The sequence below is a fragment of the Anthonomus grandis genome, chromosome 13, assembly GCF_022605725.1.
Source record: "Anthonomus grandis grandis chromosome 13, icAntGran1.3, whole genome shotgun sequence".
Classification (NCBI taxonomy): domain Eukaryota; kingdom Metazoa; phylum Arthropoda; class Insecta; order Coleoptera; family Curculionidae; genus Anthonomus; species Anthonomus grandis.
In genome coordinates, this window is record NC_065558.1 from 6,554,341 (window position 1) to 6,576,886 (window position 22,546).

The 22,546-nt window shown below is 33.3% G+C and overlaps 1 protein-coding gene across 1 annotated transcript in view; it reads left to right on the forward strand.

The window, feature by feature from the left end:
* The window catches only part of LOC126743974 (protein big brother-like), an 80,267-nt gene that overhangs the window by 37,783 nt on the left and 19,938 nt on the right, over positions 1-22,546 (forward strand). Inside the window, exon 3 of the mRNA XM_050451269.1 lies at positions 1,951-2,175. Coding sequence (XP_050307226.1) covers positions 1,951-2,175 — 225 coding nt within the window. The remainder of the gene's footprint in view (positions 1-1,950; positions 2,176-22,546) is intronic.

Consider the following 22,546-nt stretch of genomic DNA (forward strand, 5'->3'; position numbering starts at 1 on the left):
GGGCGGATTTTCGCAGATAATTGAATTATTGCCCCGAAAGGACTTATTTATTTTTTTTAACAAGGGTTTCGGAGGCCCATTTTGATGTTAATGAACCTATATAAGAGGTGTTGTTGGTGAGAACATGTTGTGGGAATTCAAAGTTTTATCGGCGATCCTGATATGATGTCTCCACACTTTTGCAACGCCTTTGATACAATAAAAGTTATGATGAATTAAAGCCTACTTCTAAAGGGTTTTGAATAACATTATTAACAGTGACAGATCGAATAATAACAAAAATAAAATCCGTTCAAAGGTGTTTAGATGCCCCCCGTAGAGCATTACATGGGTCGCGCCCTCGGACAGATGCTTAGAAAAAAAAAAGATTTATAATTCATTAATGTTACGGGGGCATTTCGAATAGTTACACCTTATCCCCTAGCTAAATCAATTAACACGTCCCAAAGCAATATATCTGGTCTGTTAACCGGGGCCATTCCGGGAACTTTATTGCACAAATACGACCGTTTCTTGTGGAACAATGGTTCGAAATGGTCACTTCCTGTTACCAAATTGGGGGCAGACCTTAGGCTAATCACCTCTAAATAGGCAAGATCTATGGTACAGATTGTCCGTGAAATTGTTACCTTTTCGTAAGTTAATTGTTGTTGACTTTTGGGGGTGGAGAGCTGCCGTTTTTCGGATCAGATTTCGCCGTAAGGGTGAAGTACCATGGGGATGTTTATTTATTAGATATACGAAAGTTTTTCACAATTGGCCATGTGCTTGTATCTTTTTTTTTTAGGTGTTGCTTATTATTCGTTACTGGTACAGGTTGTTGAGGACGTAACCTGATAATATGTTTTAGTGTAAATAGTTTAATGCGGCGACAAAAGTGGAGTCAAGTGTCCAATTTTAGGAAGGCTTATGTAGTTCTTTCAGGTCTTGCATTAGAACCCAAAGAAAAAGCGACCGCAACAGGTTGCTCTTTTTGCGTATAAATTTAACGCGACTTTGGCGATTTAAATGTTTGTTTACTTATTCCAGGTAGTTGAGTCCCGGCAATAATTCCTTTTTTATTTCCTCAACTACCCTATATTTTTTTTAATTGCTTCTCCATACTTTAACGCCTGCGTGACATTAAGCTGCTCTATACAAAAACTCCAAAACAAGCCTCTAAGAGCCTCTATATTTACTAAATAATTTTAAAAATCATCTTCATAAGTATAACACTAGATTTATAGATTTATTTAGAGTCCCACAGCATAGAAACACTTTTCAAAAAATCTTTTGTTTTTGTAGCCTTTCAACTTTGAATTAATTGGCCTGAGCATGTTAAACAATTTTCAATAGGAGTATTTAAGAAATGTATTCAAAATTATCTCCTTGAAAAACAGCAATGGAATGCTTAATTTAATTTGAAATAAATACAATTAAGGTGTTAAAATCCATGAAAATAGCTGTATAAATTTTTTTTATGGGGCTTTGGTATCCGCTCGCCTCCATCTAAAATTTCTTTACAAGTAGAATTTGTTACATGCCACGTTTTCGTTTGCACCCCTTGCGCGTCTACCTACGTACCTCCCACTGGTATTTCTTGTACTGCTAAAAGAAAAAAACGAAAAATTGAATTTGTATTAAGAAAAGTACTTGTATTGGCCAGGTTAATAGTTATTATTATTCTTTGTTTTTATTTATTATTCTTTTTTAAAAAAGAGGGCCTTGCTTCAGAGGTTTGCACCTGTGCTAACGGTTTCATAATCGAGGCATGGTCCTATTTATCATAATGATTTATTTATTGTAAATTGATAATTATGTAATTTGATTGATAAAAGACTCTTAAAAGCGTGGAATAAAAATGCCCGAATGACACACAATATTTACATCAAATGCTTGAATTAACATGAAAGATCAACTGGCTTTATGTATTAACCGAACGTGTCAAACCAACCGATTTCCTTGTTTCAGGTGAATATCAAATCCTCCTTCATAATGAACGGGGTGTGCGTGAGATGGCGCGGGTACATCGACCTGGAGCGTCTAGACGGCGTCGGGTGCGTCGAATTCGACGAGGAGGCGGCGATGCGCGAGGACGCCACTTTAAGGGACCAAATGGAGCGTTACACGCAGCGTCTGCGCGAATACGAAGACAACAAACCGAGATACAGACTGGACAGGGCGGATCAGGACGAGGTACGTCACATCGCGACCACTAGCGCCGCCGCCGCGATGCCCAGTATGCACCATCAGCGTCCATTCATGAAGTTGTATTAATAGGGGGGCAATTATGTGATAATGTGTTGGTTGGACATCAGTTAGGATTTCTAGGCTACCAAAGATCTCTCTCTATTATTGATTATTGAGGGAATTGTGATTGTCGATGGTGTTTCAGCAATTAAACCGAGGAGGGGTTTAAATTTCGCTAAGTGCTATTTGTTTTTTTAGTATTTAAGAGGCTTGCCAAATAGGATGTTATTTAAAAAGAATGTGCTGAAATGTTCATTTTTGCTCTTTCGACACGTTTCTGGTGTACATTCTGAGTATAAGAGTATGCGAAAATAACTTTGCTCAGCTGAATAATTTTTGGCTTTTGACGATTCTTTTAGACAAAAAAATAAAAGAAAATTTGTTGCTAGATTAATTTTAACGGTGAATATTAATAATACCTATTCTTATCATTCAATATTGAGTAGCCAAAAACCAATTCACTAAATATAATGCTCCACTCGTAAAAAAACCTTACCGGACTAATATTCAGACTTTCAAGTTGTACAGGTCCGGAATTAACATCTTTGATGTCAAGATTTTTATGTTTATAATTAAGATTTTGCTAAAGAAATTGCAAAAAGATACATTTCCTCAATTTTTTTAAATTAATTTTCTATTTCAAGAAACTTCTATATACTCATATATAAAATAAACGAAAATTGAGTCGAGTATTCTTATAATTTGCTCTTTGTATATTATGATTTTTTTCTTGTGGTTGTGTATAGAAATGATGTTCCTTAAAGACCTGCTAATATTTAAGAGGGTGATTCTTGGACATATTTTAATAAAAAAAGTTCCTATGAACATATGTCCTAAACGTCTTAACTTTTGAGATACAGGGTGTTAAAGTTTTCAAAAAAAATCAGTTTTTTATTGATAACTTAAACAATATTGTAGACATTTTTATGAAACTTGGTACATGTATTCTGTGCATCAAGACGCATTTTTTGATGTGCAAAAAAATATATTTACTCTGCCAGTGGCTTCTATTGAATATTTTTAAAGAAAAAATATGACGCCACTGCTTTTTCTTAAAATAAAAATTATTTTTAAAATCTTTAATCACTTTTTAGCAAATTTGATTTCTTGGTTTTTTTTCGGCCGACGCATGGTTTTCGCTTAAAAAAATAAAAACCATTTTACTCCCCTAAAAATCTGATGCGGTGTGAAAATGAGAACATAATATGTTCATAGGAACTTTTTTTCTTAAAATGGGTCCAAAAATCACCCCTTTAAATATTAGCACGTCTTTAAAGAACACCATGTATATGTTACGGTCTTTCGACTGCGGCATGACTATTATATTGTTTTCGTATTAATTTACGTAATTATTATTTTGTATATAGCTCTGTTAAGCCACATTATGATTGCTGCGATATTCATATAATTATGTAATGTAAATACTTATTGTTTAATTAAATTTATTTTAAATTTGCATCTTGTGTTTGTTTTTTTTTTGGTTTGATGGCTTTTTAGCGATTGGCTTAGCTTCAGATTAAGTTTTTTTATCCTACTGACTGCGCCAGAAACCCTTAGTATTTTTCAAAATAACGTAAGTAAACGATATTGGACATACCGAATTACAGCCCTGGAAATAGAGAAAAGTACCGTAAACTGGGGCTACTTGCACACGATTTCAGCACATTTCCCAATGTACCCCCGTACATTGTAACTTTACAAAAATTACATTGTACCGACCTAATAAGAAGTTATTAAAAAATAAACAAACTTTATCTAGCAAAACTTTGGTAAAATAAGGCATATTCTTTGAAAAAATGACAAGTGTAACATTGGCTAATTATTATTGTCAACCAGGAAGTCCTTGTCGGCATCACTGTCATCGACTGGAGATTCATTGTTTTCCGAATCCTCACACCATTCGCATTCAAAATAAGGGTCTTTGCTGTCTTTATTACAGGGTCCACAAATCAACAAAGCTGTTGTCTAAGACTCTTTCGATGTCTGCATCTTCTAGTCCACCAGGAATGCGCTTCAAAACTTCGTCGAGATTTGCAGGATGCAAAGTAGTTGCTCTAAATCCTGATTTGAGATTCTCTGCTACATTTTGACTTACCCCTTTCTACAATCTGTCCAGTAGGTTCGGAAACTGTTCTTTCGGGATACAGCCTTGGAACCGCGACTCCTTTCTCCACTGATCGAGAATCTCTCTCCATTTTCTTTTCATAGGCGCAATACGGCCATATCAAGGGGCTGCATTAAATGCGTGGCATTGGCTGGGAAGGGAGTTATGTAGATGTTATTTGTACCACATGCCTCCAGGTGGCTTGCCAGGTTGTCACCAACGAGAATTATCTGGTCGTTATTTTTTCTGGTGGACCCGACGTGAGGCAGGAAAAGCTGGAAGAACCACATTTCGAATAAGTTCATGTCGAACCATCCGCCCGCAGTGCTCGCATATTTTGTTCCTCGTGGTCCACCTTGCCTCCAGTTGTCATAAAGATTCAAAGCTTTATATGCAACCATTGGTGGTAAAAGGTCTCCATTCGCATTTCCACAAATCATTAAACTGATCGTAGCCCGGGAATGCTCCTGAACTCTTTCCACTCTCTTCTTGTTCCTTGGCACTACCACCTTCCTGGACCCAGGATCATCTGTAACGTTGGTTTCATCATAGTTATACAAATTTGAGCTTTTCACTTCTCTAATTGCTAAGTCAATATTATTAAAGAAATTTAAAACTTCATTACGATCCACTGATGCTCTGGATCTCTTTATGTTTGAAGCCATTCTAACGCTTAAATGGTTCCTTTTTATAAATAATTGTAAGAAATCAGGTCCAGGAAAGTTAATTTTCAATATTCGAACATTTTTTCCTTGTTTGTCCCAGAATTTTTTAATTACGTCACGAATATCAACTTTTGTGAGAGGAAATCCCCAATTTGCTACAACATTTGAACAATTTGACCAACTCATTTCGAGTGTGCACCAAGAAGTCTTCGACCTAACGTAGTCCGTTCTACTTTGAAAGTTTCGGCTGCTAATTTCCTCGTCATACCCGCATTTACTGCATCTACTGCTTGGCGCAAGGCGTTCTCTGAGTAATTCCGTTAATTTCTTGCTCCCGGAGTTTTTTTGTACGTACGAACCATTTTTATACTTTATTTACCTGTAACAACAGAAAGCCGGCGATAAAACACAAAATAATATAACCTAAAAAAAAAGTAAACAAAAATACACGTGGTGTGCAAGTTACCCCGGGGTGGGCAAGTAGCCCCACATTACGGTAAGTGCAGTATTTTTTTAATTAATTGGTAAATAATTGAATAGAAGTTTTTTAATGCGGAACTTTATTGAGTCTAATGGTCATTTTTTAAAGAGTTTTTTATTGTTGCATTTTTAGCTGTCTGAAACTAAAAAATTTCATTTTTTCGTTAAAAGCATAGACTTGCACACAAAACCCTAATGAATATGATTAGCATTTACCACAATAAGGTGTTTTTTCTTAAAATTTACTTTAAAAATCCAATTTTTCTCTTTGAAGTATAATTTTAAAAAATCATAATGCGTGCATAAAACATGTGTGCATGCATATTTTTTTTAAGTAGTCCCTTAATTGATAAAAAATATTATCCGAGAGGCTAAAAATATCACGAGAATGAAAGAAAGCACAAGCGAATCTCAATTTTTCTTCATAATATTTACTGTTTGGCAACATTGCATATTATTCATGAAAGTATGGATTTTGTGGGCATTTAAAAATATTTATTTAATTCTTCCAGGCAATTGATTCGTTGATTTCTAAATTCTCTCTTTTGCCTGGACTTATTAAATTAAATTAAATTTATCCTTAAAAGCTTATTTTTGTTAAATAATGGTTAATTTAGAACGCGTAGGATTTTTTAAAACAATTTTCTCAATAATTAACTCTCTTGAATTACTTAAAAATATTAACAATTTTATATGCTGAACTAAGGTTGAACAATGAACATTAATGAATAATTAATCAAACAAAATTCCAATTTTCCGCTAAATTGAACATGATTAGAATTATGACAATGTCATTTTGAAAAAAATTGACTTAAGGCACTTTTTAATGAAAACTTCATTTGAATACATTTTGTGAGCAGTTGTCAATCGATCCGAACTTGAAAGTACTAATACTTCCTAAGGTCAAGTTTGACGTTAAGTTTACAGTAAGTGGGACAAAGAACGTTAGTTGATTTTAAACTTCTTTTTTCAGGGTATTTTAGACTTTTAGATAGTGCCAATAAAAGCAATACAAAATTTCCTTTTTTGTCTAGTTGGTTTTATCAGATCATTTGAATAAAAATCTTAGATTTTGTTGTTCCAAAAGTCCTTTCCTATTTTGCAGAATTGAGCTTCGTTTATTAGAAAATTTAGCTTGAGATTGGCAACATATTCTTTCTCCAAACATGAAGGTGCCAACGCAAGAAAGCGACACTCAAATAGTACACTGTTGCTATCTAAACAAGCTGAACAGTCACATAAGTAACAAACGCTTTTACAAAATAAAGACCAGCGATGGATAAGTTCTTTATCTACCCTTATCCCCCCTTTTTGGATCCAAAAGGCTAAAAATATCACGAGAATAAAAGAAAGCACAAGCAAATTTCAATTTTTCTTCATTTTTACTGTTTGGCAACATTGCATATTATTCATTAAAGTTTGGAAATTCTATTTATTTATTATGATAAAAAAAACTTCAATTTACAAAATTTTGTGGGCATTTAAAAATATTAATTTAATTCTTCCAGGCAATTGATTCGTTGATTTATAAATTCTCTCTTTTGCCTGGACTTATTAAATTTATCCTTAAAAGCTTATTTTTGTTAAATAATGGTCAATTTAGAACGCGTATAGGATTTTTTAAAACAATTTTCTCAATAATTAACTCTCATGAATTACTTAAAAATATTAACAATTTTATATGCTGAACTAAGGTTGAACATTAATGAACCTGACGCCCATTTTCGAATTTCCCTCCAAACAAAATTCGAATTTCCCGCTAAATAGAACATGATTAGAATTATGACAATGTCATTTTGAAAAAAATTGACTTAAGGCTCTCTTTAATGAAAACTTCATTTGAGTACATTTTGTGAGCAGTTGTCAATCGATTCGAACATGAAAGTGTTAATACTTCCTAAGGTGTAAAGAAAACTTCAATTTACAAAATTTTGTGAAAATTCAAAAATAATTATTTAATTCTTCCAGGCAATTGATCCGGTGATTTCTAAATTCTCTCTTTTGCTTGGACTTATTAAATTAAATGAAATTGATCCTTAAAAGCTTATTTTTGTCAAAAATAAAATCGGCAATTTAGAACGCGTAGGATATTTTGAAACAATTTTCTCAATAATTAACTTTCTTGAATTACTTCAAAATATTAACAATTTTATATGCTGAACTAAGGTTGAACATTAATGAACCTGACGCCCATTTTCGAATTTCCCTCCAAACAAAATTCGAATTTCCCGCTAAATAGAACATGATTAGAATTATGACAATGTCATTTTGAAAAAAATTGACTTAAGGCTCTCTTTAATGAAAACTTCATTTGAGTACATTTTGTGAGCAGTTGTCAATCGATTCGAACATGAAAGTGTTAATACTTCCTAAGGTGTAAAGAAAACTTCAATTTACAAAATTTTGTGAAAATTCAAAAATAATTATTTAATTCTTCCAGGCAATTGATCCGGTGATTTCTAAATTCTCTCTTTTGCTTGGACTTATTAAATTAAATGAAATTGATCCTTAAAAGCTTATTTTTGTCAAAAATAAAATCGGCAATTTAGAACGCGTAGGATATTTTGAAACAATTTTCTCAATAATTAACTTTCTTGAATTACTTCAAAATATTAACAATTTTATATGCTGAACTAAGGTTGAACATTAATGGAGCTGACACCCATTTTCGAATTTCTCTCCAAACAAAATTCGAATTTCCCGCTAAATAGAACATGGTTAGAATTATGACAATGTCATTTTGAAAAAAATTGACTTAAGGCTCTCTTTAATGAAAACTTCATTTGAGTACATTTTGTGAGCAGTTGTCAATCGATTCGAACATGAAAGTGTTAATACTTCCTAAGGTGTAAAGAAAACTTCAATTTACAAAATTTTGTGAAAATTCAAACATTTTTATTTAATTCTTCCAAGCAATTGATCCGGTAATTTCTAAAATCTCTCTTCTGCCTGGATTTTTTAAATTAAATTAATTTATCCTTAAAAGCTTATTTTTGTTAAATAATCGTCAATTTAGAACGCGTAGGATTTTTTGAAACAATTTTCTCAATAATTAACTCTCATGAATTACTTAAAAATATTAACAATTTTATAATATGCTGATCTAAGGTTGAACATTAATGAACCCGACACCCATTTTCGAATTTCCCTCCAAACAAAATTTAAATTTCCCGCTAAACAGAACATGATTAGAATAATACAATGTCATTAAAAAAAAAAAAGTTTTTAATTAACACGTCATTTGAGTACATTTTGTGAGCAGTTGTCAATCGATTCGAACTTGAAATTACTAATACTTCCTAAGGTCAAGGTTGACGTTTTAAAGTAAGTGGGACAAAGAACGTTAGTACCCCATTAGTTTGTTTTTAAACTTTTTTTTTTAGGGGAATTTTGGAATTTTGGACCAATAAAAGCAATACAAAATTTTCCTTTTTGTCTAGTTGGTTTTACCAGATAATTTGAATAATCATCTTGGATTTTGTTGCTCCAAAAGTCCTTTCCTATTTTGCAGAATTGAGCTTCGTTTATTGGAAAATTTAGCTTGAGATTGGCAACATCTTCTTCCTCCAAACATGAAGGTACCAACGCAAGAAAGCGACATACTGTTGCTATCTAAATAAGCCGAACAGTCACATAAGTAACAAACATTTTTCCAAAATAAAGACCAGTGATGGAAAAGTTCTTTATCTACCCCCATCCCCCCCTTTTTTGCTCCCTTATGGTCCTTGTTAAGGTTTAAATAATATAAACAGCGACCCCTGTGCAGTCCGGAAATTGCGAGAAGGGATGTTTGCAATTCATTAGTAAGGGATCAAGAAAGCTTTGCTTTTTTTATATAGGGAGTGAGTGATGCAGACCACCCTCTTGGGCGACTCAATTGTTTTTCCATGGGGGGGATTACTTAAATCTTTGGAGCCCTAAAGCGTGATCCAGCACTAATTTTTCGTATAAATATTTTAAAAGAAGCCCCTTGTCTTGGTGATATATGATATCGGCGGTATCACCCTCTATTTAGGCTACCTGCTACTATTTGCGAATATTTCAATCGGTCAAAGAGATCAATATCGGAGGGCTACTACCTGCCCTAAATCGCACGACAAAAGGTCAATTCCCGGTATTTCTTTAACTTTTATAGTGTGTTTTTTTACTAGGGCACCTGTATACGGTCGAAGAATGTACAGAGTGGACGTTGATAAATATTTCCTGTCTTATGGTGCTGAATAAAGTCCAAAAAGAGAGGGTGGATTCTTGTTTTGGATTTGGAATAAAATTGTATTTCTTACGAAATAGTTTTTTTGATAGATATGTCATTGTAAGAAAGTAATTTTTCTATACAAGGGATTCCAAATTACGAGTCACTTTTATGTCAGTCATCTTCATTAAAACTCTGTTAATCTTCTCCCGAAGATGGTAACATCGTTAGCGAAACACGTGTCGAGAGTAAAAATAAAGAGTTTTGGCTAGTGGTAAAACTGTCTGGTAATTTTCAGCGTCACACCAAAGGTTCCAACCATAGGACTAACAAGGAATTCCATTTAATAATAAAACGTTATGACCAGAACCGGATGTGTTATAAAAAATATTGAATACTTAATATGCATGATGTTGCCAAATTTAATTTTTCAACTTAAAAGCTATTTATGCGTGAATCACCCAGTAAAAATAGGTCTTATACCGAAAGGTGTCATTAAAAGATTTAAATTTCACTTTTACTGCGTAAAAGATCGCCATTGTCCACCTTAAGAGCCCGACTGACGTTAATCTCGTGGGAATTCGTGTCCGTATATACGGAAATGACTGATCACTTGCTCGGTCTGACACGATCGACTGAGCGTCATCAAAGGGACGACGTTATTACGCCATTGTCGTTAAACAGGTGAAATTTTGCAACGCCGTCGTGCAAACTAAATTAAAATTCCAATCTTTGAATAAAATTGCGTGCTTTCCCCCCCTTATATTCAAGTAAATCAGCTCACCCCTTTCTACTTTTCGTATAATAGAAGAGGGGTTGATAATGGCATTCCGTACGAGGGTGCGATTCAATAAAACCATTTAATTGAAATCAAAATATCTCCGCTGCGATTGCAATAAAACGGCCCCCGTAGTTTAAACTTCTTAAATAGCTTCGTCTTTTGTTCGTGCATTTATATTCGATATTGGATTTTTGGAGGGTCGTTGTTTGGAGAGAAAGGGATGCACCTGATTGATAGGGAGTTTTTTTATTTTTTAAATTGAGAAATGACCCCATTAATCACGTTATTAAATTGCATAAGGTTAGCATCAAAGATTCCAACAACTCACAGTATTTAGGAGGGACATTAATTGGTTCAAAATAGCTGCCAATTGATCGTTGAGTAGTTGAAATCTCCACCTCACTGGAGTGTCTTTTTGTAGGTTTGAGTTTAGTTTCGTTAAGAAACAATTATAGTACAACAGAAATAAAATATAAATTTACTGATAGTTAAGAGAATCCACATCAGCATCACATATTATTATCGTTAAGTACATTTAAGTACATATTCAACGATTTTTTTGGAATTTTTTAGTTTTGGTATGTTTATTAACCGTATATGGTCAAGATATATTTATTAAATTGTAGAATATACGTATATCATATACGATTTTGTTTAAAAAAATTGAGACGAGATTTACGTATCTAGTTTTTAAACCCGATTACTATATCTCAAATATTTGATGAAATTCTTCTGAAAAATCACTGATTTTTGTCCATATTATCCAATCTTAAAACGCTGTTTTTACACTAGATATTTATAAATAAAATTATATCAAATATAAATAAACAGTGATATTAAATTAAATATTGCATATAACTTTTCTGCAAAAAGATTGTTTTTCATCAACACAACCCTTAACCCCCCCCACCCACCCCAAACATTTTCCCAGTAAGAATTTCTTTTGAAAAATCACTGTTTTTCATCCATAATATCCAATCTAATAGCACTGTTTTTGTATTAAATATTTATTAATATACATATATAATTATAATAGATTAAGATAAACAAACTGTGTTATTAGATTAGATATTAATGACGAAACCAGCTGTTATTCATGCGTATTATTTAGGAAAACAATGATTTTTGAAAAGAATTTCTTACTGGTAAGTTGTGTGGGGTGGGTGGGGGGGTAAGGGTAGGGTTAATGAAAAACGTTTTTTTTTGTAGAAAATAATTGCCTGAGAAATCTAGAAAAAGCATTAACATCTATGAAACACAATAATTGTACCGAATAAGATTAATACAAATAAAAAAAAATTGAGAATACAAATTTGCTCAAAACTAAACAAGAACCTAAAAAACAAAACTTATTTTAAAGAATTCAGTTTTCAGTTTTCAGAATTGCAGTCATTTACTTTTCTTTTATGAAATAATATTTACAATAAATCCTTTGTGGACGCCATTGGTAAAAATTAATTATTTGAAAAATAACCCCTCAATCAATCAATCAATGAATATACAGGGTGTCCAAGATAAGGATCCTAAGCATGGGGATCTCGGTACCTGTTGGAGATACAGCTTCGGTTAAATCAGGAAAAAGTTGTGCACTTTGAAGCGTATTTACATGCCGTTGAGAAACTTCAAAAATTTCCATGGCCTGCTGAGATATTTGGAAAAAACGGAAATTTGCCAATATCGATTTTATTTTTTCCTGGCTTTATTTTAAAAGATATCAAAAAACTATTGACACTTTCTCATTGACACTTTTGAAGTAGTACGTGATGGCGCTTTTAAATTTTATATCCGACGTTTCGTTTCCGAGAAACCACCATCAACTTTATTTTTTTATATGGCGCGAAAAGAAAGTACACGCTGTATCTGATTCCATTTTTTATTACAAATTGAATGATGTATCACATGTCACATTTTTTTTGTTAGTTAAAAGGAAAAATACAATTTTTCTTCTTTTTAGCATATTTTTTAAGTAAGCTTTGGAAACAAATGTTTTGATGTATGTAAATACCTGTTACTGAGTCTGTCACATTTTTCTTAATATCTATTTAGAGAGTGATAAAGCTAAGCATTGATTTGCATTGTACATTGTACTACTTATAAATAAAAAAATGTAACCAGTAACAGACAAATGTTTTATGATTTTTATAACGATATACAACAAATAATGAATACATTTTAAAAATCACGAAAAAAGCAAATAAATTAACGCATTTTATAAATTTAATTTTAAACAGGTGTTCAAACAGGTTTCCCTTATTTTCTAGACATAAGCATGATCTTCTTACAGTACCAGTTAAAACATCACGCAATATGTCTGGCATAATACTTTGAAAGCGGCCGTCACACATTCTTGTAACTCCTGCTCAGTTCCAAAAGAATGTTGATAGACTCGGTTTTTAATAAATCCCCAAAGGAAGAAGTCCAAAGGGGTTAAGTCCGGGGATCGCGCTGGCCAAGACACTTCACTGGAGGTTCCAATCCACTTTTCAGGAAAACGCTGCGAAAGGTACTGTCGAACTTGCCCAGAATTATGTGCAGGAGCCCCGTCTTGTTGAAACCAACAGCTATTGACTTGTGCCAGAGGTAAATCATCTAAGCAGTCTTCTAAATCATTTTGCAATAAATTGAGATATCGTTCTGCTGTTAATGAATAATGGTAAATAAATGGACCTAGTATTTTGGTTCCTAAAATTCCACACCACATATTAAACCCAAAACGTTGTTGATGTCTAGATATTTTCTTAACACGCGGATTTTGTTGGACCCAGTAATGACTATTGCGGCAGTTAAAGATACCATTATTAGTGACCATACTTTCGTCGGACCATATTATTTTTGATGGAAAATTAAAATCCTCTTCACAGGCACGTGTATACCACTCACAAAAATGCCGACGACGTTCGAAATACCCAGGTTTAAGTCCTTGGCAAATTCTAAATTTGTAGGGGTGATATCTGTTTTTACGTAAAATAAACTGCATTTTTTTCAATTTGCCTGGTTGATATCTCGCGGATTTCAATAACTGCTTGTAAAACATTATTTTGAGTTTCTTCAAGAGATTCCTTTTTTCGAGATAAAACAGGCTTTTTAAACGAACCATATTCTTTTAAATTTCGAGCCAACTCTAAGAAAATGGATTTACATGGTTGCTTTCTATCTGGAAATTTATTAAGATACATTGCTGCTGTATTTATAGTATTTTTGTAGCACAAAATGTAGCACGGCAGCACGTCAAACTTCTCTTCATGACTATAATGACCACCAGGCATATTTGAAGATAATAACACAATTTTAGCAATAACAACGACAACAGTAAATAATAATAACAATAATTACTCAACAAACAACACCTCGACAATCACGGTAACAACAACGGCAATTAATATTTAATAAAAAATATGTGACAGGGTAAAAGGTATTTACGTCAAAGTGTCAAAGCATTTGTTTCCAAAGCGTACTTAATAATATGTTTAAAAAAAAAAGAAAAATTGTATTTCTCCTTTTAACTAACAAAAAAAATGTGACATGTGATACATCATTGAATTTGTAATAAAAAATGGAATCAGATACAGGGTGTACTTTCTTTTCGCGCCATATAAAAAAATAAAGTTGATGGTGGTTTCTCGGAAACGAAACGTCGAATATAAAATTTAAAAGCGCCATCACGTACTACATCAAAAGTGTCAATGAGAAAGTGTCAATAGTTTTTTGATGTTTTAAAATAAAGCCAGGAAAAAATAAAATCGATATTGGCAAATTTCCGTTTTTTTCCAAATATCTCAGCAGACCATGGAAATTTTTGAAGTTTCTCAACGGCATGTAAATACGCTTCAAAGTGCACAACTTTTTCCTAACTTAACCGAAGCTGTATCTCCAACAGGCACCGAGATCCCCATGCTTAGGATTCTTATCTTGGACACCCTGTATGCTTTATTGTCATAAAAGTAAATTTGTTGACAAAGCTGTAAAAAAGAAAACCATATACACAAACATGTAAAAAGGTTATTTACCATGCTATGGTCCATCATCCTAAAGGCATTCTGCTTCCATGAATATGGTTTACCGGTAAAACCAACAACATCCCCATTCTTCAGAAACACTCCTCCAAGACTCTGAACCAAAACATACAAAGCTAATGTAATGTCAAGAGTATCAATATGTATAACACAAACAGATATTATTCACTCCCGAAATATACAATTTTATTAAATGTAAAACTGTAAAAAAAAAGAATCACAGAAATAAATTAGGCGAAATGATATGGTGTAAAAAATATAAAGAATATACCTAAAGTCCTGCAAGAAAAAGGTAAAAATGACTAAAATCTATCCGAAAAAAATTCAGTTATTTCATAATAGCCCTTTGCAACTAAGAGTTTTTTAACGCGTTTTCTAAAAAGTTTCCAGCTACCTATACCTTTCAAATCTGCAGGAAAATGATTAAAGAGTTTTTTGCCATCAAATATAAAAGTTGTATCATTAGCTCGTCGACTGCTATATTCATTTCTATTAGTTGTGTTCACATTTCTAAATTTCTTATGAACGAGGCAAACAGATTCCAATATAAATAAGGCAGGAAGGGTTAGGATTTTTTGAGTGATAAATAGCTGTTTGCAAGACCCTCTCATACTCACATTACACAGACGTCGGATCGCTCGCTCTCTTTTGCAAAACAAAAACACTATTAAATAAGTAATGTGTGCATGCACCCCAGAAACACAAACCATACCTTAAATGGGACTCAATTAAAGAAAAATAAACATTTCTCGCCATGTCAAAATCAACCTCTCCTGCGTCCACTTTAAGAGCATAACAATTCAATCTACACAATTGCGTGATATGGCTCTCAAATTTTAGTTTATTATCAATAAATAAACCTAAAAATTTATTTTCGTCTAAGTTGTTTAGAATGTGATTCTCCAAAAACACTTCAATTGATTTCAACAATATCTCTGTTAACTGTGGTATTTAGATTCATCGCACCCGCGTCACGTCATAAAATTGTTGAATCATCCGCAAACTGAATGAATTTACCTGAGATCCTAAGATTGGCCATGTCATTAATATAAATGAGGAATAGGAGTGGCCCAAGAACTGAACCCTGAGGAACACCATATGAGTCACAAGCTGCTCCCTTGAAAGGGCACCATCCACAGAAACACTCTGCATTCTAGTATGCAAATAAGACCCAAACCACTGAATCCATACCGCTCAAGCTTCAACAGCAATATTTTGTGACTAACAGAGTCAAATGCTTTGGTCAAGTCACAAAACACTGCTGCAGCAATATCACCACTGTTCAAGCTCAAAAATAAGGACTCAAAGAATGAAAAGATTGCGTCTGATGTTCTCTTGGCACTTTGAAACTCAAATTGCTTCGATCTTATAATTTGCTTTTCAGCTATATAGCTAATATGACATAAGTCGTTTTTTAACCAATTTCTCGATGATTTTTGAGAGGGTGGAAAGCAATGCTATTGGTCTGTAAGAAGAGGGTGATTTTGAAGCTCCCCCCTTAAACAAAGGCATGATTCTGGCTACTTTAAGACAATTGGGAAATTGACCATTATTGAAAGAATGATTAATTGCCGATACAAGTAGCTCCAGTGCCAAATCACATCTGCAGATTAAAAAAATATTTACATTGGTAGTAAAGTTATTTAAAAAAAAAGTTCATTCCATTAAACGGACATGCGGACATTTTATCCGATTTTTATAGTTGAAGCTCAACCAAAAATGTACATCTGGTGTAAACCAAAAAAAAACATTTATCTAACCATCGCGTGTTGCTTGGGAGGTTTCTTTTTTCCTAAAGTCTTAAAAGAAAAGTGTTATTTCTGATATTCAAGACCACAGTATTTTAATTAAATTGTTAAAAAAATTTTAATATAAGCATTTTCTTTCGATATTGCCTAGATTAGAATTTATTCTACTAATTTTGAATAATTTATGATAATAATCATAGGGTTAATTTTTTGGATTCCTTTAGTTTTTATCACCGACTTTTGGTTTATTTCTTCATTTTTTTTGCTTATAAGGTCTATTATTATAATAAACTTAATCAATAATTTTGAAATTTTAACTTATTTTATAGACCTAGATTTATTATATTTTAATTTTCTTGAGATTTTGAGTTTGTGGTTTAATATTTTTAGCAAGAGAAAATTTATTTAAAAAAAATTATTATTGAAAATTATTTTATTTAAATAAATTTAAAAAAATACATAAAAAATAACATATTTTTAATTATTGGTTGAGGTAATCAACAACTGAACGTTTAATTGCTGGGGTGTATTTATTATTAATGTCTTTACCAGTAATGGCAGCTTTAGTTTGATATATACCCCTTCTTTATTTTTTTAATTTATTTTTTGTATTTGTGTGTAAATATAGTATTTCTTGTAGAAAATTCAATATATGGATTCCTAAGACTCATGTTACTATTTGATTAATCATGTTTAAAAAGCCTTTTGCTGAAATACAGAACAAAACGAAATTGTTTCATCAATACTCTTGGCAGCACCGCAGTAAAAATGATTGACATTGACAGCAAACATAATATACGACGTTGCCGAGTTTAAATTTTGTTTGCAACAGTGTTGTCTAGTTCATCATTTTCATGTTGCATGAGACTCCCTGTATAGAGTATTTTGTCTCTGGATCGGTATTTACTTTACTAATTCCCCCTTGTACCGACAAAAACACACCTTCTTACACGACAATCGGATTACCGAGCTGATGATACTGTACAACGATCAAAGTATCGAAGATCGAAACGATAAATATATACATAAGAAGACACCTAATCCTGAGGCCCTTTCGAAAAGGTGAACATAAGGATTCCCTTTTGCACAATAAAGGAACGAGGAGGCATTTTAAACTGATACCTTTTAAGGCTTTATGAACCGTGTAATGTGGAAATTAGAGAGGTATAGGCCGGTATTTAGATCGTATGGGCACGTATTGTAGGTATGTAGTTCGAGAGCGAAAAATCAGTGAAAATTTTTTTATGGGGTCCATCAGTTCAGCCCTTATTAGACGCCCGCGGGGTGCACATCGACCCCCCCTTACGTCACGTCAACGGTTAACAATCGCGATCGCAGCACGACCCCTTCATTGACGTGTCAAAGGTGCCGAAGTGCAAAATGGGAAAGAGCGAGTGAAGAAAAAAAGAAAAAAGAATAAAAATATAGGACGAGGGTCGCCCTATTTGTGTTTATGATGCCCCCCGGGTCGATTCGAAGTTTAGCCACGTTTTTGTTACTGTATTTCTATATAAAATATATATATATACGTGTATGCCACGGGCATATGTCGGATTCGGATAATAAGCTTAGAAAGTTTTAACTGACGTTTTTATGTTATTTTGAAAAGTCGACAGGTTTTGAAATCGTTGATTGATTTCGCTCTTGACTTTTATTTGTTTCTTTGCTTTTTTTTTCGAATGAATATGATTTGCTAAGTTTACACGTACCCTTAAGTCGACAATAAATTAACATATATATGAATTCCAAAGCCTGAAAGACTTGATGGGAACTTATTTCAAATGCCTGGGAAACATAAAAAGAGGTCTGGAAGAGAGAAGATGATTTTTTTCTCTGGAAAACTTTAAAAATTTTAACGGCATTTAAAGTAATTAACAAAAGCCTGAAAAACAAGATAATTTACCTAAAAGATATGAGCAATTACTTCTACGAAAGGAATACAAAGTAATAGTAATTACCTGGAATAAATTGAAAAATTCTTCAAAAACATACGAAAAGTTATTTGTCCGTACCTGGCAATAATCAGAAAATTACATGAAATTCCTGAAAATTATAAAAAATTAGGAATTACGCAGAATTATTTATTAGTCGCAGAACGTTGACCACAAAGTTTTTATTTTTGAGTTTTCTTTTCCTATTTTTCTTTTTTTTATTATACATCATATCAACTATCTGGAAAAAACAGGGAATTACTTTAGGGTGTATGTTGAACAATGAACTTTAAACTTCCTGGAAAAATTGAACTGATTCCATTTATTCTATTTTTTTTTAAATTAGTAATCATTACAACTGCCTGGAAGAGATAAAAAAACCACTTCCATCCAGATAAACAGTTTTCAACTCTCTAGAAAAATTTGAAATGATTTCAACTATCTGAAAATAATGAAGAATTACTCTCAGAATGTTCAGCATAGAATTTTCTAATTTTGAGTTTTATTTTTCAATTTTTTCTGCTAACTAAACTACCTGTAAAAATAAGGAATTACTCCCAGGCAGTTGAACAATTAACCTTTTAACTCCCTGAAATTTAAATAATATTTTTTTAGAAATTATGCAATGAATTTTCATTTCTCTGGAAAAATTCGAGTTGGCTTCAACTGCTTGAAAGAAATAAGAAATTACTTCCAGGCAGTTGAGCAATAACTTTTTAACTCTCTAAAAAAATTTGAAATACCTAAATACCTAAAAATATATGAGAAGTTACTCCCAGAAAGTTGAACACAGAATTTCCTATTATCGAGTTTTTTTTTTGTTAATTAATTTAACTACGAGGGCGGGTCAATAAGTCCGTGACTGTTTGAATTTCCCGCCCTTTAATGGAAATGGCACTCTGCTCCTGTCAACAGACACTGTCAAAATTTGAACAAGCTGCGTCATTTAGTTTGTGTTTGACAGCTATTGATAGCAGACTACCACTCGTTTTGAGAAGAAAATGGAAAAAAGTGAATTTCGTGTGCTCATTAAGCATTATTTTTTCCGGAAAAAAACCATCACCTAAACCAAGGCTAAGCTTGATAAATATTATGGGGACTCTGCAGCATCCATTTCCATGGTAAAGAAGTGGTTTACTGAATTTCGATCTGGCCGTACAAGCACGGAAGATGCCGAACGTTCTGGACGCCCAGTCGAGGTCTCTACATCCAAAACAATCGAAAAAATTCACGATATGGTTTTAGCCGATCGGAGATTGAAAATGAGAGAGATTGTGGAAGCCATAGGCATCTCACATGGTTCAGTAGTTTCAATTTTGAATGATCATTTGAGTATGAGAAAGCTTTCCGCAAAATGGGTGCCGCGTTTGCTCACAATCGATCACAAACGCAACCGTGTGACAATTTCCCAGGAGTGTTTGGCGTTATTCAACCGCAATATGGACGAATTTTTGCGTCGTTTCGTCACCGTGGACGAAACGTGGATCCACCATAACACGCCGGAGACCAAACAGCAGTCAAAACAGTGGATTTCTCGGAGTGAATCGGCGCCCAAGAAGGCAAAAGTGGGTTTGTCAGCCAATAAAGTCATGGCGACCGTTTTTTGGGATGCACGCAGTATAATCCACATTGACTATCTTCAAAAGGGGAAAACAATCAATGGAGAATATTATACCAACTTATTGGATAGATTCAATGAGGAACTGAAAGAAAAAAGACTATATTGGCCAAAAAAAAAGTTCTTTTCCACCAGGACAATGCAAGGGTCCACACATGTGCAGTTTCCATGGCAAAAATCCATGAATTAGGTTACGAATTACTTCCTCATCCGCCCTATTCTCCAGATTTAGCCCCCAGTGACTATTTCCTATTCCCAGACTTGAGATTTGACTCCAACGACGAAATCATCTCTCAAACAAATGCCTATTTTGATGACCTCGACAAATCATATTTTTCCGAAGGGTTAAAAAAATTAGAGAAACGTCGAACTAAGTGTATAGAACTCAAAGGAGACTATGTTGAAAAATAAAATAACTTGTTATATAAAAACCTGTCTTTTATCCAAAAAGCCACGGACTTATTGACCCGCCCTCGTACCTGGAAAAAATAAGAAATTACGTCCACGCAGTTAAAAAATGGATTTTTAACTCCCTGGAAATGAATTTCTTTGCCTGGAATTAATAAGATATTTTTCCAGGCAATTGAGCGATGATCTTTCAACTCTCTAGAAAAATTTGAATTGAGTTCCACTGTCTGGAAAACATTAGAAATTACTCCCAGAGAGGTGAGCACAGAATTTACTGCTTTTGAGGTTTCTTTCTCTATTTTTTCTGCTTTTTTTTAAATACTAGACATTTAACGACCTAGAAAAAATAAGTTGAGTTCGGGCAATTGAAGAATTAGCTTTAAAATCCTTGGAAGTTGTGCAATGAATCCTTGAAAAATTATGCAATGAATATTCAAGTTTCTAGAAAAATTCGAATTTACTTCAACTGCCTGGAAGAAATAAGAAATTACTTCCAAGTAATATAAATCGAATAAAACAGTAGTAAGTAAAATGCCTTCATATTTTCCAATTACTTTATTTTTAACGCTCATTTGAACACTCCCTTCGGAATCAAAAATTACGTTAAATACTTGGACTAAAACGAAAAAAAATACGAAGAGTTATTTGCCTGTACCTGGAAATCATCAGAAAATTAGGCTGCCTGAAATTTAATAAATCACCCAGGGTTATATTATTTCTGGTTTATCATCAAATGTTGAAGCACTTGACTGTGAATGAATAATAATTAAAAGATTCTCTAATACCATTAAACTTAGAAGTTCAAGTTAGTAAGCTAGAAGTTATGTATTTCAAACGTAATAACCGAGTCGAGATGCTCAAATCAACTAGAAAATTAATTTAATAATAAAGTCTTTATCTTTAATTACGTGGAAGAAAACGACTGCAAAAATTTGGTCTAATGGAGTTATATAAAAAGACACTGTTATTTATTATACCTTTTCTATTTCCTCTTCAGTTAGAAAGCGATGATACATCTTTATACATACAATACATATACATAAAATTTTTTAAACAAATAAAGATCTATATGGAAAATGCGCCATATGACGCACTACATAAACCTGCTCAGAAGTCATTTATTTTCAATTAAAATGTGACATTATAAACTATTTTCAATTTAACGCTACACGGTAGATCCGAACTCCCCCAAACAGCTGTAAAGAGCGTTAAAGCGTAAGCGCTATTTATACACCGGGTTCATCCCTTAAAGTACTGGCATTAATTTGAGAAAATCTGTTTGTTCACCTCGTGTCTCCCACGCATACAAAACTCGCCCTAAGGGCGCATCCGAGATCGATTTGCCATGTTTTATTTCCCGATTTTGTCCCTTAATCCGATTAGATAATGCGCCGGGCATGTTTCAAGGGAGAACAAGCTGATGCACCTGTTTTCATTATAAGACTTCTTGAGATGGTAATGTCAGGGTCGTTCCCATGCATCGCTTTGTTGTATAGTCGTTTATTTTTAAAACAGATTCAACCCCTACATATTTGTAAAATTAATGAAAAGTTTGAGGATTTATTGCATGTACATGACTCTGATGAAAAATATGAACATTTCAAAATCCAAAACGATTAAGCATTCATAACACCCTTATAATAAGAGGCCTTCGGTACCCGCTGGGCGCATAGCATCTCCGATAAATTAACACATCAACGCTCTCTAGAATCATAAATATCCCGAAAATGTCCAAATATTATATAGAGAGAGAATCCGCGGTGCCTTCTCGATATATAGTGAATGGGCGAGCCCAATCAAGGGCCGACCCTTAATAATAAATCATCATCTGTCTCTCAACTCCTCGATGCCCCTGTATTATGTTATTACTGTTATTCGCAGCGATTCAACATCCTGTTTAGTCAAACGAGGGAACAATGGGGCCTCCGTATATAGATATACCGGTCAGTTCTCGATCACAATAGATTATTGGGCCCTATAATACATAATATATATCTGAGCGGCTCTTTGCTTATACAACAATCGTTCCGAAGTTAAGTTGAACAGAAGGGCGCAAGTGATTTTTCAAAAGGTTCGGCAGCATCCATTCATGCTTATATGAGAAACGATGCCCTTTTTTCTGTTGAATGTGAGCGCGAATGGACTTCAACTAGCAAATCTAAATGAATTTTCTAACTTGCGTATCATGAGTATTCTACCAGATTATGTACAACGTAATTAACGACCATTTTCTATCTAAATATTTATTACCAAATAAGTCAGATTTCAAATGTGAAAATGTGATACATTTAGAATTGTCTCAGTTATCATTTATGTTCGCGCCCGAGTATGTATATTTATTTTTCATTTATTTATCATAAATTTTATCATGTTAATG